We start from the raw sequence: 12,869 nt of genomic DNA, 5'->3' as shown, positions 1-12,869 counted from the left end.
TTGCAGTTCTGCATTAAATGTGATAGGCTGTGCGCGGTTTATTTGCACATTAGCAAACTATTATCTACAATAACCTACAGTAGCACAGACTGCAGTAGATATTGATGACATGTATTGGGGATTTTATCCGAGCAAACATAATAAAAGCAAACAGTGATTGCATTCCATTGAATTTTGCTCTAATTGGCCAACTTGTCAGACTGTACAGTAAGGAAAGACCCTCCAATTACAGAAGCCTCTGTCCTTTCCTCCACCCCTCCCTCGTATCCCCCCTTCCCTTCGTGAAGTCCTCCCTCCCCCTCTCATTCTCTCCTGCCTGCTCTCCTCTCACAGCAGAGCGCGCGTGTGATTTGACAGTCGCATCTCTCCTTGTGTCCGCGAGCGCGCGCGTGTGTGTGTATGTTTACGATCGTCGTGCTCCACGTGCGGCGTGTGGATGCGCTCCTCGCGCGCTGTCGGTAACAGAAACCATGACCGGCGCGCCGCGCGACCCCTTCTACTCCTCTCCTTTCGGTCCGTTTTACCGGAGACACGCGCCCTACCCGGTGCAGCCGGAATACCGGATGCACGAGCTCAACAAACGGCTCCAGTCCCGGCCTGAGGTGAGTGATCGCCAAACATAAAACAATAGATCAGGACTTTACATTTAGCAATTTTATATACGTTCTTCATAAAGTATAAATCTTACAAACTCTAAACATTAGTTTTAGATTAGCTAATAGATTACAGATCAATAGATTACTTGCGCAATCTAAGGAAAACTTTTCTGTCCACTAAGAGGATTTTAAAGGTGAAAAAACATTTCCCTTCAAAATTCCTTTTGTGATAAATGATAAAAAGGTGTTCAAATCGGAATTTCTAATTTGCACTTTTCCCAAAAAGGACTTAAAATCAATTAATGCATTTGTATGTGTATAATGTTATAACATCCTGTTCCAAATACTGCTGTCGTTTCCATAACGTTTTAGAGAATCAAAAGATGTTAATAATTGGATATGATAGAAATAAGAAGTGAACAGTGAAGCACATCTCTGTCAGGATAGCAAGTAGCAGAAGATCAGATTTTATTTTTTTTTGTCACGGTTGTTTAAACGAATAGATAAATTAACTGACTACTGCTTCTAAAAACTGAAATATCACATACCAAAGTGCACTTAAAGGTTGGCAAAGCCATGATCAGATCTTTATTATCCGACATGTTCCAGACACACGTCTTAAAATAGATGACACATAATTTCGTTTAATTTTGTTTTTATATTTCAAGGTCCCATAATGGAATAAAATTCCAAAAAAATAAATGTATTCCTTTTGCGTCCCACTGCTCTGTTACAAACTGAACTTATTCAAGGACTTAATACCAAATGCACTATGGCTTATGTGGTGTTTTTTTTTTTTTCAGGAACACAAACAGCAAGGTGATGTTCTGTGATGTTTATGTAACAGTGTGATTTATTATAGAACTCGCCATAAGACAGAAAACGGACAAACAGTACAATGTGGCCAGTATATTGCTGTACCATGTGTATTACACACTGTTTTAAAAAAAGAACATAATTCTCCTCCTCACTAGGTCCCAATTTAAACTGCAGTGCAAGCTGTGCTGCTTCTCCTGATGCCGTCGGTGTATGTACAAAAATAATCCATAATAAATTGTACTTTTAGAATATTGCCTCTTCTCAGAAAAAGGAATGCGAATAAATGGGGGAAAATAAAATGTATCCGCAGAGGTAAAATGCTGTTCAGCACACCTGGACATAATAATTTGATGGTTAGCGCTAAGAGAGACTGAACTATTGAAATAATGACCTATACACCCATTTCTCACAGTCTAATAATTCTCTTTCACACGTTTGTAACACACAAAGACTGAAGTGCAAGAGCTGTCACAATACAGTTTATTGTGGCTTTATGGGCTGGTATAATCATGTCCAATATAATCAAGTGAATCTCAATAGCAGGCCAGCGGTAGTTGGCTGGATTTGTGGTGTAAATTGCTGCCCTTAATGGGGCGAGTCAACTTGGGTGTGTGTTTATAATAAACAGTAAGCTTTGAAATGATAATCACTGTGCCAGGCCTAATTATGGTCATTTTTGGGTCATTCAGGGGCCAAGCACTTCTGCGCCTCTCCTCTGTCTCACTCAGAGTTAAATGTGTGTTAATGTGTGATCCCATAGGACTGTGATATTCTGTGGTGGGATGCATTCTGCACTGAGTTCTTTGAAGAAGATGCCACGCTGACTCTCTCATTTTGCCTGGAGGAGGGACCCAAGACATACAGTAAGTGTGTGCAGAGCCATAACCGCCATAGTAAATTTCAATGGTAGATTCGTTTGGTCCCCCTAAATATTTAACATTTTAAATATTGCAACATCTTTTGTATTTATATATATTTTTTTAAAATACATTCAAATACAGTTCATACATTCAATGACTAATGTTCAACTAATTTTGATTTAAAATGTATTTTGATGCACGAAATAAAAAAATGGCATACAAATTTCCTAATATCATAATAAAGTAAAAAAATAGAATTTTCTTTTTTAGCATATTCTTGTATTATTATTTCTTCGGAAAATATTCGGACAAAACCGCTGACCTGCTTATTAATATTCGTGGTGCAAACAACAAAATCATAAGACCTCTGCAGACCCTCATGATTTTGTGTCAAGGTCAGTAAGTCCGCTATTTTGACATTTTTATGACAAGCAAGATTGCAAAATGTAACAAAAAAACCATTATGCTATTTATACAAAAATAGCTTTACCTTGTGAAATATATTTAAAAATGTATACAAAATAATGATTCAAATGTGTACATGTGTTATTACATTTTAGTTGACATTTTAAAATGTTTTAAAAAAAATTTTTTTTTCTTCTTCTTGAAAACGGTATAAAAGACAAAACACATATGTTGGTTACACTTTATTTTAAGGAGTCCTTGTTACAGTGTAACTTTACATTTAAGTACTGAGTAATATTAACTAATTACATACTTATTGCAGTGTAGGTTTATGTTTAGGTTTAAGTTTAAGTTTGGTTTAGGGTTAGTTGCATGTAATTATGCATAACTTATAGTTATTATAGTAACTTCGTAACATGTGTAACAAGGACGCTATGTTACCCATACGCTTTAAACTAGCTTTTTTAAGGACATTGAGCCAGTCATGTCTCCGTTTGTGTGTTTGAGTGTGTAAGAGTGTTTGTCTGTAAATTTTGTAAACATCAAAATATTATTCTAATTATTAATAATCAAATAAATGAGAAGAAGATCTGTGAGCATATTTGTGTTTGAGCGTATTACTCATAAAACTGTTTTTATATGTATATTAAAAGAATCCACAGGCCACACTTTCTTTTGATCTCTCGCTCACTCTTATCTGCCTGTCTCTCGTTCTCTTTCCATGGTAGAGTTTGAATTTAGATTAATTTCAGCTTGTTCAGATTTAGACAGGGACACAGTTGTGCTGGATTTCACGTATTCTCATTCATTTCTTATTCACTGTGTATGTGGTGAGGTTTGATTGACAGGTCTGGGGTGTATAATAAATATGGGCCTGCAGACTTCACACACTTCTACTGCAGTGATTGACAGCTCCAGAGCACTAACTGTTCTGTGCGCTCGCACAGCCTGCTGGACTTAATGCCTGCGGCATTCAGTACCCTGTTTGTTTCTAACTCTTAGGGGACCACACACAGAGACACACACACATTCATGGTTTCCAGTTCAGGTGTTCGACCAGTGTGCCGGCTAACTTCGAGTCTCTTTCATCATATGGGCATAAATAAATAAATAAATAAATAGAGTCCATGCCATTCTTTTCCTTCCGTTCTGTAATCAGCGAATGCAACTGAAATGTTCCCCTCCACATATGTTTCTCTCACTCTCATTCCTTCTTCCCCAGCCATCGGGCGCACCCTGATCCCTCGTTACTTCAGTTCTCTGTTCGAAGGAGGAGTCTATGAGTTGTTTTTTGAGCTGAAACAAACAAAGGAGTCGTTCAACAACTCAACTATTACCGTCGACTCTCATCACTGTACAATGACAACACAGCATGGCAAACCTACATTCACTAAGGTACTGCACGCACACGCACAAGTCTGGCTCAGTGAGTCTTTGCTTCCTCATTTTCAGCACTAATGTATTCCTCATTGTGAATTCTGGGCTGGAACTGCACAAAACAAAAAAGGAAAATATAACCCCCACTCTTTCCCTCTCTCTCTCCCTCCCGCTCCTGCTCTTTCTCGGCTTCTTCCTCACTCTCTCTCACCCTCCCTCCCTCGTTCTGCCTCTCTCAAAAAAGCTTCTCTTTTTTCCCCTATCCTATAGGTTATGTTTTAATGATCTTAATAGAAAAGTCTGCTAGTTACTCTATTTTGAGACCTCTTATATATTACAATAATGTTCGTAAAATGCTCTCGCCTATTTAATTTGTATCAGATGACATAAATACTTTGTTCCCAAAAGCTGTCATGTTAATAAGACCAGTGCAACGTGTGATTTCCTGAGTGTCCTATGCAATATTCATATGGTACGCCACTATAGGACGCAGAATCTCTCAGTTGTCAATTAGAGAGAGAGAGTTTTGTCCAACTTTGCTTTTTAGTAAATGAACATTTGTGAATTAAATATTGATTTGGAAGACTGTATGTTGTTGCTAAGTTATACAGATACAGTTCCCAAGTGTGTGTGTGTGTGTGTGTGTGTGTGTGTGTGTGTGTGTGTACTGGAGGCATTGATCAGAGCGTGTCTGCTGGGATTACATCCCTCCCGTTGCTATGCCAACCTCGCAGCTACCCTCCGTTCCCCCGGCAACAGAATGTTGGGGTTCAGAGTTCCACACAGAATTCTGCTTGTGCTGAAAATACTGCTTTAATGAGAGAACCGTGTAATTTGATTTGCTTTAAATTAATGAAAAAGAAAAAGTCATTAGATGTAATTCTCTCGCATGTTTTTCTCCGGTCAAGTCGGTGTTGTGATTTCGGAATTCACGTTAATTGTAACAATGACTGGAAGATTAAGTCTATGTTCTTTGTGTGGTATCTGTCTTATTACATCCTGAAAGTAAAAAAAAAAAAAAATGATTTGAATGTTAAGCAAACCGAATGGTGTAAGGGGATAGTCGCACAACACAGACCTGATTCTCTTCCTGCTTTTTTTTACAGGTCTGTACAGAAGGTCGTCTGATTCTTGTGTTCACCTTTGATGACCTCATGAGAATCAAAACATGGCACTTCACTATCACACACTACAGTGAGCTCATTCCCCGCAGTGTCTTGGCTGTTAATGTGAGTTCAATGAATCAACGAATCGTCCTAAATATTTCTCATACAAGATGACTTGGATGACCATCTACATTGGCCAAAATTTGCAGCTTTTAACAGAGCACACTATTCTACTTTATCATATAATGCGATGTGCTAGACTTGACCTTTGATTTCCATTGCTGCAAATGAAGCAGAAGTAATAGCAACAACAATTTTAACAGTTTGATTATTAAAATGAAATAAACTTACATTTAAAATTTAAATGGACTGCCAAGAGTCCAAAAACACATTTTTACACCAGACTTGTTTTCGAGATGATAAAGGGACACCACTTCTTGTTTATAAGAATTAAACATGCACATGCACTACAATGTAGCATACTAATATTTAAAATATTTATCGTTTCATAATGCATTCTGTCACATACACGACTGTTCAAAAGTTTGTGGTCGGTAAGATTTTTAAAATGTTTTTGGGAAGAAATCTCTTATGCTCACAAAGGCTACATTTATTTGATCACAGATACATTGAAAACAGTAATATTTTAAAATATTATTACAATTTATAAAAATTGTTTTCTATTATAATACATTTAAAAATGCAATTTATACCTGTGATGGCAAAGCTGATTTTGTTCCATGCTTGTGACTTTAGATTTGATTATACATCCAAACTTAAGGAAATATTTACTAAACTAGATTAAAGATGCAAATTGAATTATTATTTTTGTTTTCGGCGATAACAGGTCATTTGGCAGCAAGCAACAATTTGAAATGTTTATTGTTGCATGCTGCACACTGTTTCACATCCTATTTTTAAAAACAATATGCAGTATACAGTTTTCACGGTAGTAACTCAAACTGCAACTCAAATAGTCAAGTCACCTTTATTTACATAGAGCTTTATACAATACAGATAGTTTCAAAGCAGCTTTACAGTTGATGCAAACAGATTTAAATTCTGCTGTAAAGAAAATAGTAAACATTCATTGTTCAGTGGAAATCAGTTCAGTGTTGATTCAGTTCAATATCTGTGTAAAGTACATCAATTATGAAATGAGTTCAATTCAGCTATAAAGCAGCTCTGAAGAAAACCGTGATGTCGTCATCCAGCTAAGTTGAGTTCTTATCCTATAGTGTCAGTGCATTCAAATCAGTAATATTGCTGAATATTACGTGGAGAAATAGTGGAAAAGCAGTAGCTCAAACAGTAGAGCATGATGCTAGCAACCACAATGTCATGGGTTTGATTCCCTGGGTATATGTTAATAATTCATTTTACATCTTGAGTGCAATGCATGTTGCTTTATATAAAAGTGTCTTTGCTAAATGTAAAAGTCAAATACTTTTTTACTTTGTAACTAGGTGCCCTTCTCTTTGCATTAGTAATTCATGTGGCTCATACTCTCAGTCATTCATAACATGAGTAAAACACTGTTCTTACTATTTCTGACACTGTATGTTAAATATTATTCTCACAAGTAAGTTTCTCTTTACATGAGCCAAGTACCGCTTATTTGAGTGCAGTGTTGTTGCGCAAGCTTTTAGCTAAATGTTTAAATGTAAATAACATTCACAACACTACATCACTTTCATTCAAGAATAATAAAAAACTAATTAGTTTTATTCTAGATAATCCAATTTCCTTTCATGTTGTGTTCACCCTGCATTTGTGTGGCGTGTTAGCAAACGTTTACAGGTAGCAGTTTACGGTACAACAAAATGTATTTCAGCCCTTTTTTATCAATCAAGGTGAAAGCATCCAAACCTTTTAGCTAAGCTGTCAGGATGTTGCTATGGAAACATATCCTGTAATGAATTAGGGCTCTATCTGGATGGAGCACAAAATAAGAGAGAGAATAAATGGACTTGTGTGTCCATGTGTGCATGTGTGTCTTTATCAGGCACAAGACCCTGGAGCTCTGGAACAACTGTCCAAAAACATCAGTCGAGTGGGACTTACCAACCTCACACTGAACTACCTCAGAGTATGTTACAATCACATATAAACACATTTAAATGCACTAACTCTATTACGAATGGTCATTCAATTGTGTTAAACAGCTGAGTGAAAAGATTATTTTGTTTGTGTGCAGTTGTGTGTGATTCTAGAGCCGATGCAGGAGCTCATGTCTAGGCATAAGACGTATGGACTGAGTCCCAGAGACTGTCTGAAGACCTGTCTCTTTCACCAGTGGCAGAGGATGACAACACCACCAGGTCTCTCTCTCACACACACACACACACACACACACACACACACACACACACACACACACACACACACACACACACACACACACACACACACACACACACACACACACACACACACACACACGCACGCACACGTTGGGTTTTCATGTTTTATGGGGACTTTCTATAGAAATAATGATTTTTATACAGTGCAAACAGTATATTCTATCCCCTAAACTTACTAATCATAGAAAACTTTCTGCCTTTTTACATTTTCCAAAAACATCACTTAGTATGATTTATAAGCTGTTTCCCTCATGGACCAAAACAAATTCCCCATAAGGACAAGGATTTCAGATATTGCCATCTCTTGGACCACACACACACACACACACACACACACACACACACACACACACACACACACACACACACACACACACACACACACACACACACACACACACACACACACACACACACACACACACACACACACACACACACACACACACACACACACACACACACACACACACACACACACACACACACACACACACACACACACACACACAGACACACACACACAGTCTCACGGTCTCACCAGTGTTATTTTAGTTATATTACTGTTACTACTAATTTACTATTATCATTTTTATTCATATTCTGATTTTTATTTTATTTTTATATTTTCCATATGTATATCCTAATTTTAGTTAACATTTGAGTAATTTTGTGTGATTATTATATATTTTTTTTAAATGTTAAGTTTTAGTTTTAATTATTTTAGTACATCAAGTTAAACTAAATGAAAAATTAGAAATGTTGCCTTTTCAACGTTTATTTTATTTCAAGTAACAACAATCGTTTTTAGGATTTAGTTTTAGTTAACTATATCAATCCTGGCTCCAACATTCTTCATTAGTTCTCATTTCTCACGGTTCCTCTTAGCTTTCTTTCTCTTTTAAATGTAGTCTGTCATGAAAGATTAATACAGTAACACAAGCATTGTTTAGCTACTCTTTCCCCCCCAGCGTTTAATTTATTTTTGTTGTTCTCCTCTTTAAGAGCTACAGAATGTCATTAAATTTACAGTAGTTTGTTTCATACATTGTAAACATATTTCATATTCCTTATTAACATTTCAAAGTACTGAGCACAGGCTGTTAAGGGTTTTGTGATCTGCAGTAATTAATGAAGACTTTGACCGCGCATTGTTATTTATGTATTATTTACTGCTCTTTCAAAAAAATAAATAACTACCTCCTGCTGTTCTTTGACAATAATTCCTTCACTTTGCCTGAACAATAATCTTAATGTTATTTTCAGGCAACTCTCTCTCTTTCTATGTTCCTCGATTTTTCTTCTTTAATGTTTTGCATCTTCATTATTATTTACTGAAATGATATGTTAATGTTTGTTTCTGAATAATGGTATGGTGGTGTCTTTTGACTGTTATTAATTTCTTTTCTTTCATTTCAGTTGGACCCTCACCAAACTTCAAGACAGAAATATTTCCCACTAATTCCAAAAAATGTATGTATGTCTGTTATCACCTGAAACATTCTAGTTAGGGTGTGTTCTAAACTCATAACTCTAAATATTAAATATAGAATGTTCTGCATTGAAAATGGTCCCAACAGAAATTATGTAATATTTACATACTATATTGTGATTGGTCTTCGTTCTTAACATCTGTTTGTGTACTGAATTGTGATTGATCTTACAGTTCTAGCATACATTTAACTGTAAAGCCATATTTTCAATGTGCAATGCACGGCACTATGGCTGAATTCAAATAACATACCATACTACTCTTAGTTTTATTAAGAGTACTATGCTAGTATGCTATTCCTTGTTCAGCCTGTGTGTTGATTCCTGTGTCCAGCTGACTGAAAAACAAGATGCGTACTCAGTGTCTTGAGTTTCATTTACTCAAAACCGAAGAGTTTAATTTACTCTTCTTATGTTGCTGTTGCAAGCACTGGCATTTCCATCAGGGATTGCAAACATAGTTTTTTTTTCTGTTTTCTATAAATCGTAAAGAATATCATCTTGACTTTTGCTTATTCCTTCACCACAACTCTTGTTGATTTCATTTGCAGTACTGATTAGTGTTGTAAAGCAGAGATACAGTATGGTGTGTATTCACACCTGACTAAGCACTCATTTTTAATCAGCCTCACTCTGTTTTCAGAACTTTTTACAACATTCAGGGAAAGCCATGTTTATTCTATTTGCATTATGCTGCGTTTATGTTTTGATTGACAGCAGAGCCAGCCAAACCAGCAGCAAAGAGAAGGAGGAGGAGGAACTCAGCTGGTAGTGCGTCTAATAACAGCACAGGAAACAGCAAGAAGCGCAGCCCAGCCAATAACTTCAGCCTACCCTCACAGGTACATCACACACACACATGTGCGGACTCCAAGCCTAGGTTCGGAATGTATAGCATACTACCATACTACCCTTACAATTGTTGCAGTATATAGTATTTATATTGTGGACAGTATGCTAATTTTCTATATAAATATATTTATAATTTATAAATATATTAAATGTTCATATATATAGATGCAATTTATTGTGTGTGTGTGTGTGTGTGTGTGTGTATATATATATATAATATATATATATATATATAATATATATATATATATATATATATATATATATATATATTAGTGTTGTCAAATCTTACAAAAGTTTGTGTTTATATAATATTTGTGTATGTATATATATATATATATATTAGAATTATAGATGTGTGTGTGTGTGTGTGTGTCTGTGAATATATACATATACACACATATATATGTATGAATATATGTATATGTGTGTGTATATACATATATACACACATCATATAAACAAATTTTTATGTTAGATGCAAGAGTAATCGATTTGACAGCACTAATGTACATGTCAAATCGATTTATCGCGCATCTAACATAAAAGTTTGTTTATATAATATATGTGTGTATAAAGTTTGTAAATATGCATATATATATATGTGTGTGTGTGTGTGTGTGTGTGTGTGTATACACAAACACAATGTTATATATTTACAAACTTTTATGTTAGATGAATACATTGAAATAAACTAATTTCTAATTTCTAAACGTGAGAATTGTAGTCTGTTTGAAACATGTATTACTCCTCTCGCTTCACTTACTATTTTTAAAATGAAGTAGGCTATATACTGAACAGTATCAGTATGTATTAAGCAAGTATTCTATTCTGAACAGTCAAATGTACACTTGCAGAGAAGCAGTGGTCCACACTGAATGGATCATATAGGAGAGATATACTAAAATGGATGTGTATGGATATGGAGAGTGTCTGGATGTCTGTGCGTGCGTGCGTGCGTGTGTGCGCGCGCGCGTGTGTGTGTGTGTGTAAATAAATAACGTAAAGAATAAGCCGTATAGAAAGGGAGGGACAGAAAGAGCAGCTTAATAATTTAACCCATCTTATTTTTTTCCATATTGTAATATTTCATGCAATGTATTATTTATTACAACATTTATATTACAAATCAATACCTGAATCATATTGTTTTGTATTGTTTATAAATAAGTTTAACAATCAGTTTCCAGCGTGCTTGTAATTTGTAATGTTAGAGTATTTTTTTTGAATATATAGTCATTTGTCTATTCTGATTCATTTGTTTGTAATTGAGACTAATTAGCCGGAATTGATCTGATGATAATTAGTATTGTCCGTCTCTGGTCCCCAGCCTAAACGTGTCGCCGGGGAAACGAGGGGTGGCGGGTGGCTGGAGGCGGAGCTTAGGTAGGTGAGTGACACATGCAGACAGTTATCACGCAGCATGTGCTGTCTTAACGAGCTACTTAGCAATGCAAATTTGCTTAATTAGCACATATGTTGTTATTTAGGTGTTCTCAATCTGAAAAAAAAATCTAATTAAAGACCAAAGAGCTAGTGTCTGGAGACGAGTTTGTGTGCATATATGTGTGTGTATGTGTATGACTGCGTATTTAACAAAGCGTGTGTACCTCACATTCTTCTATGTATGTATAAAGTACATATATACATTATCATACACATTTCCTTTTTTTTTTGTAGTTGTGCACATTTTTACTGTATGCTTGCATTAGCCCTATTGCAAGAATAACAGCCATAAATGATTCTGCTTCTCTCTTTTTCTACACCCCCCGCCATTCTCTCTCTCCCCTTCTATCTCTCTACCCCCTGCGTCTCTGTTTACGTCAACTCTCTCTCTCTCTCTCTCTCTCTCTCTCTCTCTCTCTCTCTCTCTCTCTCTCTCTCTCTCTCTCTCTCTCTCTCTCTCTCTCTCTCATCTCTCTCTCTTCTCTCTCTCTCTCTCTTCTCTCTCTCTCTCTCTCTCTCTCTCTCTCTCTCTCTCTCTCTCTCTCTCTCTCTCTCTCTCCTCTCTCTCTCTCGCGCTGTAGGATGTGATGTTGGTAGGGGAGCCCTCTCTAATGGGAGGGGAGTTGGGTGACGTGGACGAGCGTTTGATCACACGCCTAGAGAATGAACAATTCGACCCTGTCAACGGTCTCCATGATGACGGTCTCCATGACTTCACCAACTCACCGACACTTGGAAACGGCAGCTCCTGGAATGGCCAGCACCCTAGCAACCAGGACAGTAAGCCTGATACCATGGCAACGCAGCAGTTGGAGTAATGTGATCTGACAGTGGGTAGCTATGGCAACGGTGCTGTCAAGGGATGGGGGTATTTTCAACTGTAAAGGAGACATTGCTGGTGTGTGTGTGTGTGTGTGTGTGTGTGTGTGTGTGTGTGTGTGTGTGTGTGTGTGTGTGTGTGTGTGTGTGTGTGCGTGCGTGTGTGTGTGGGGTGTGTGTGTGTGCGTGGGTGTGTGTGTGTGTGTGTGTGTGTGTGTTTGCATGCTTGCGTTTATGTTACAGTATTCCATACTTGAGACATACAGCTTCAACCATTTAGTTTATGTATTCAAAACAAAAACAAAACACTGCAAGCCTTGTCAATATACAGATATTAATTCATTTCATATCAACATTTTTCAACCCTTTTTTTAAAGCTCAGTGGATGTGTTGGCTTCATTCTGTACCACAATGGTTTGGTTTCTCTACAACAACTTGATGAAAAAAGTCTCATTGTGAACGCTATAGCATTTTCCGCCTAAACGCAGATATCTTTATTGCTCTAAAGTTTAATGCATATTGTAAAAAAAAACATTCATACTTGTGCTGTAGTTGTGTATTTTATGTATGGTTTTCAATAATTTGCATTAATAAAATGTGTTTGGTTATGATATCAGATTCTGTGTGTTTGGTTATTGATATTAATGTAATTTTTTTTTGAGATTTTCATTGTAATAGTTCAAAAAGTTACAAAGAAATTAATATTAAATATAGAGAAGTAATTCTATGATACTA

At 36.4% G+C, this 12,869-nt stretch overlaps 1 protein-coding gene across 3 annotated transcripts; it reads left to right on the top strand.

Moving 5' to 3' along the window:
* Positions 1-331: 331 nt before the first annotated feature.
* Positions 332-12,749, top strand: ldb2b (LIM domain binding 2b). 3 transcript variants are annotated; one of them, XM_079616789.1, is made up of 10 exons: positions 332-602; positions 2,176-2,278; positions 3,903-4,075; positions 5,164-5,286; positions 7,169-7,252; positions 7,361-7,484; positions 8,946-8,999; positions 9,735-9,859; positions 11,200-11,255; positions 11,897-12,749. In XM_079616789.1, exons 1-10 carry the CDS (start codon positions 471-473, stop codon positions 11,901-11,903), a joined length of 981 nt encoding a protein of 326 aa, XP_079472915.1. In that variant the 5' UTR covers positions 332-470; the 3' UTR covers positions 11,904-12,749. The 3 variants fall into 3 exon arrangements, with proteins under 3 accessions (XP_079472915.1, XP_079472916.1, XP_079472914.1); XM_079616790.1 differs by having other exon boundaries at positions 336-602; positions 11,200-11,259; XM_079616788.1 differs by lacking the exon at positions 11,200-11,255 and having other exon boundaries at positions 336-602.
* The last annotated feature ends 120 nt before the right edge of the window (positions 12,750-12,869 follow it).

The sequence above is a fragment of the Phoxinus phoxinus genome (genome assembly GCF_949152265.1).
Source record: "Phoxinus phoxinus genome assembly, chromosome: 6".
Classification (NCBI taxonomy): Eukaryota; Metazoa; Chordata; class Actinopteri; order Cypriniformes; family Leuciscidae; genus Phoxinus; species Phoxinus phoxinus.
This window is presented reverse-complemented; position numbering and strand designations above follow the sequence as displayed.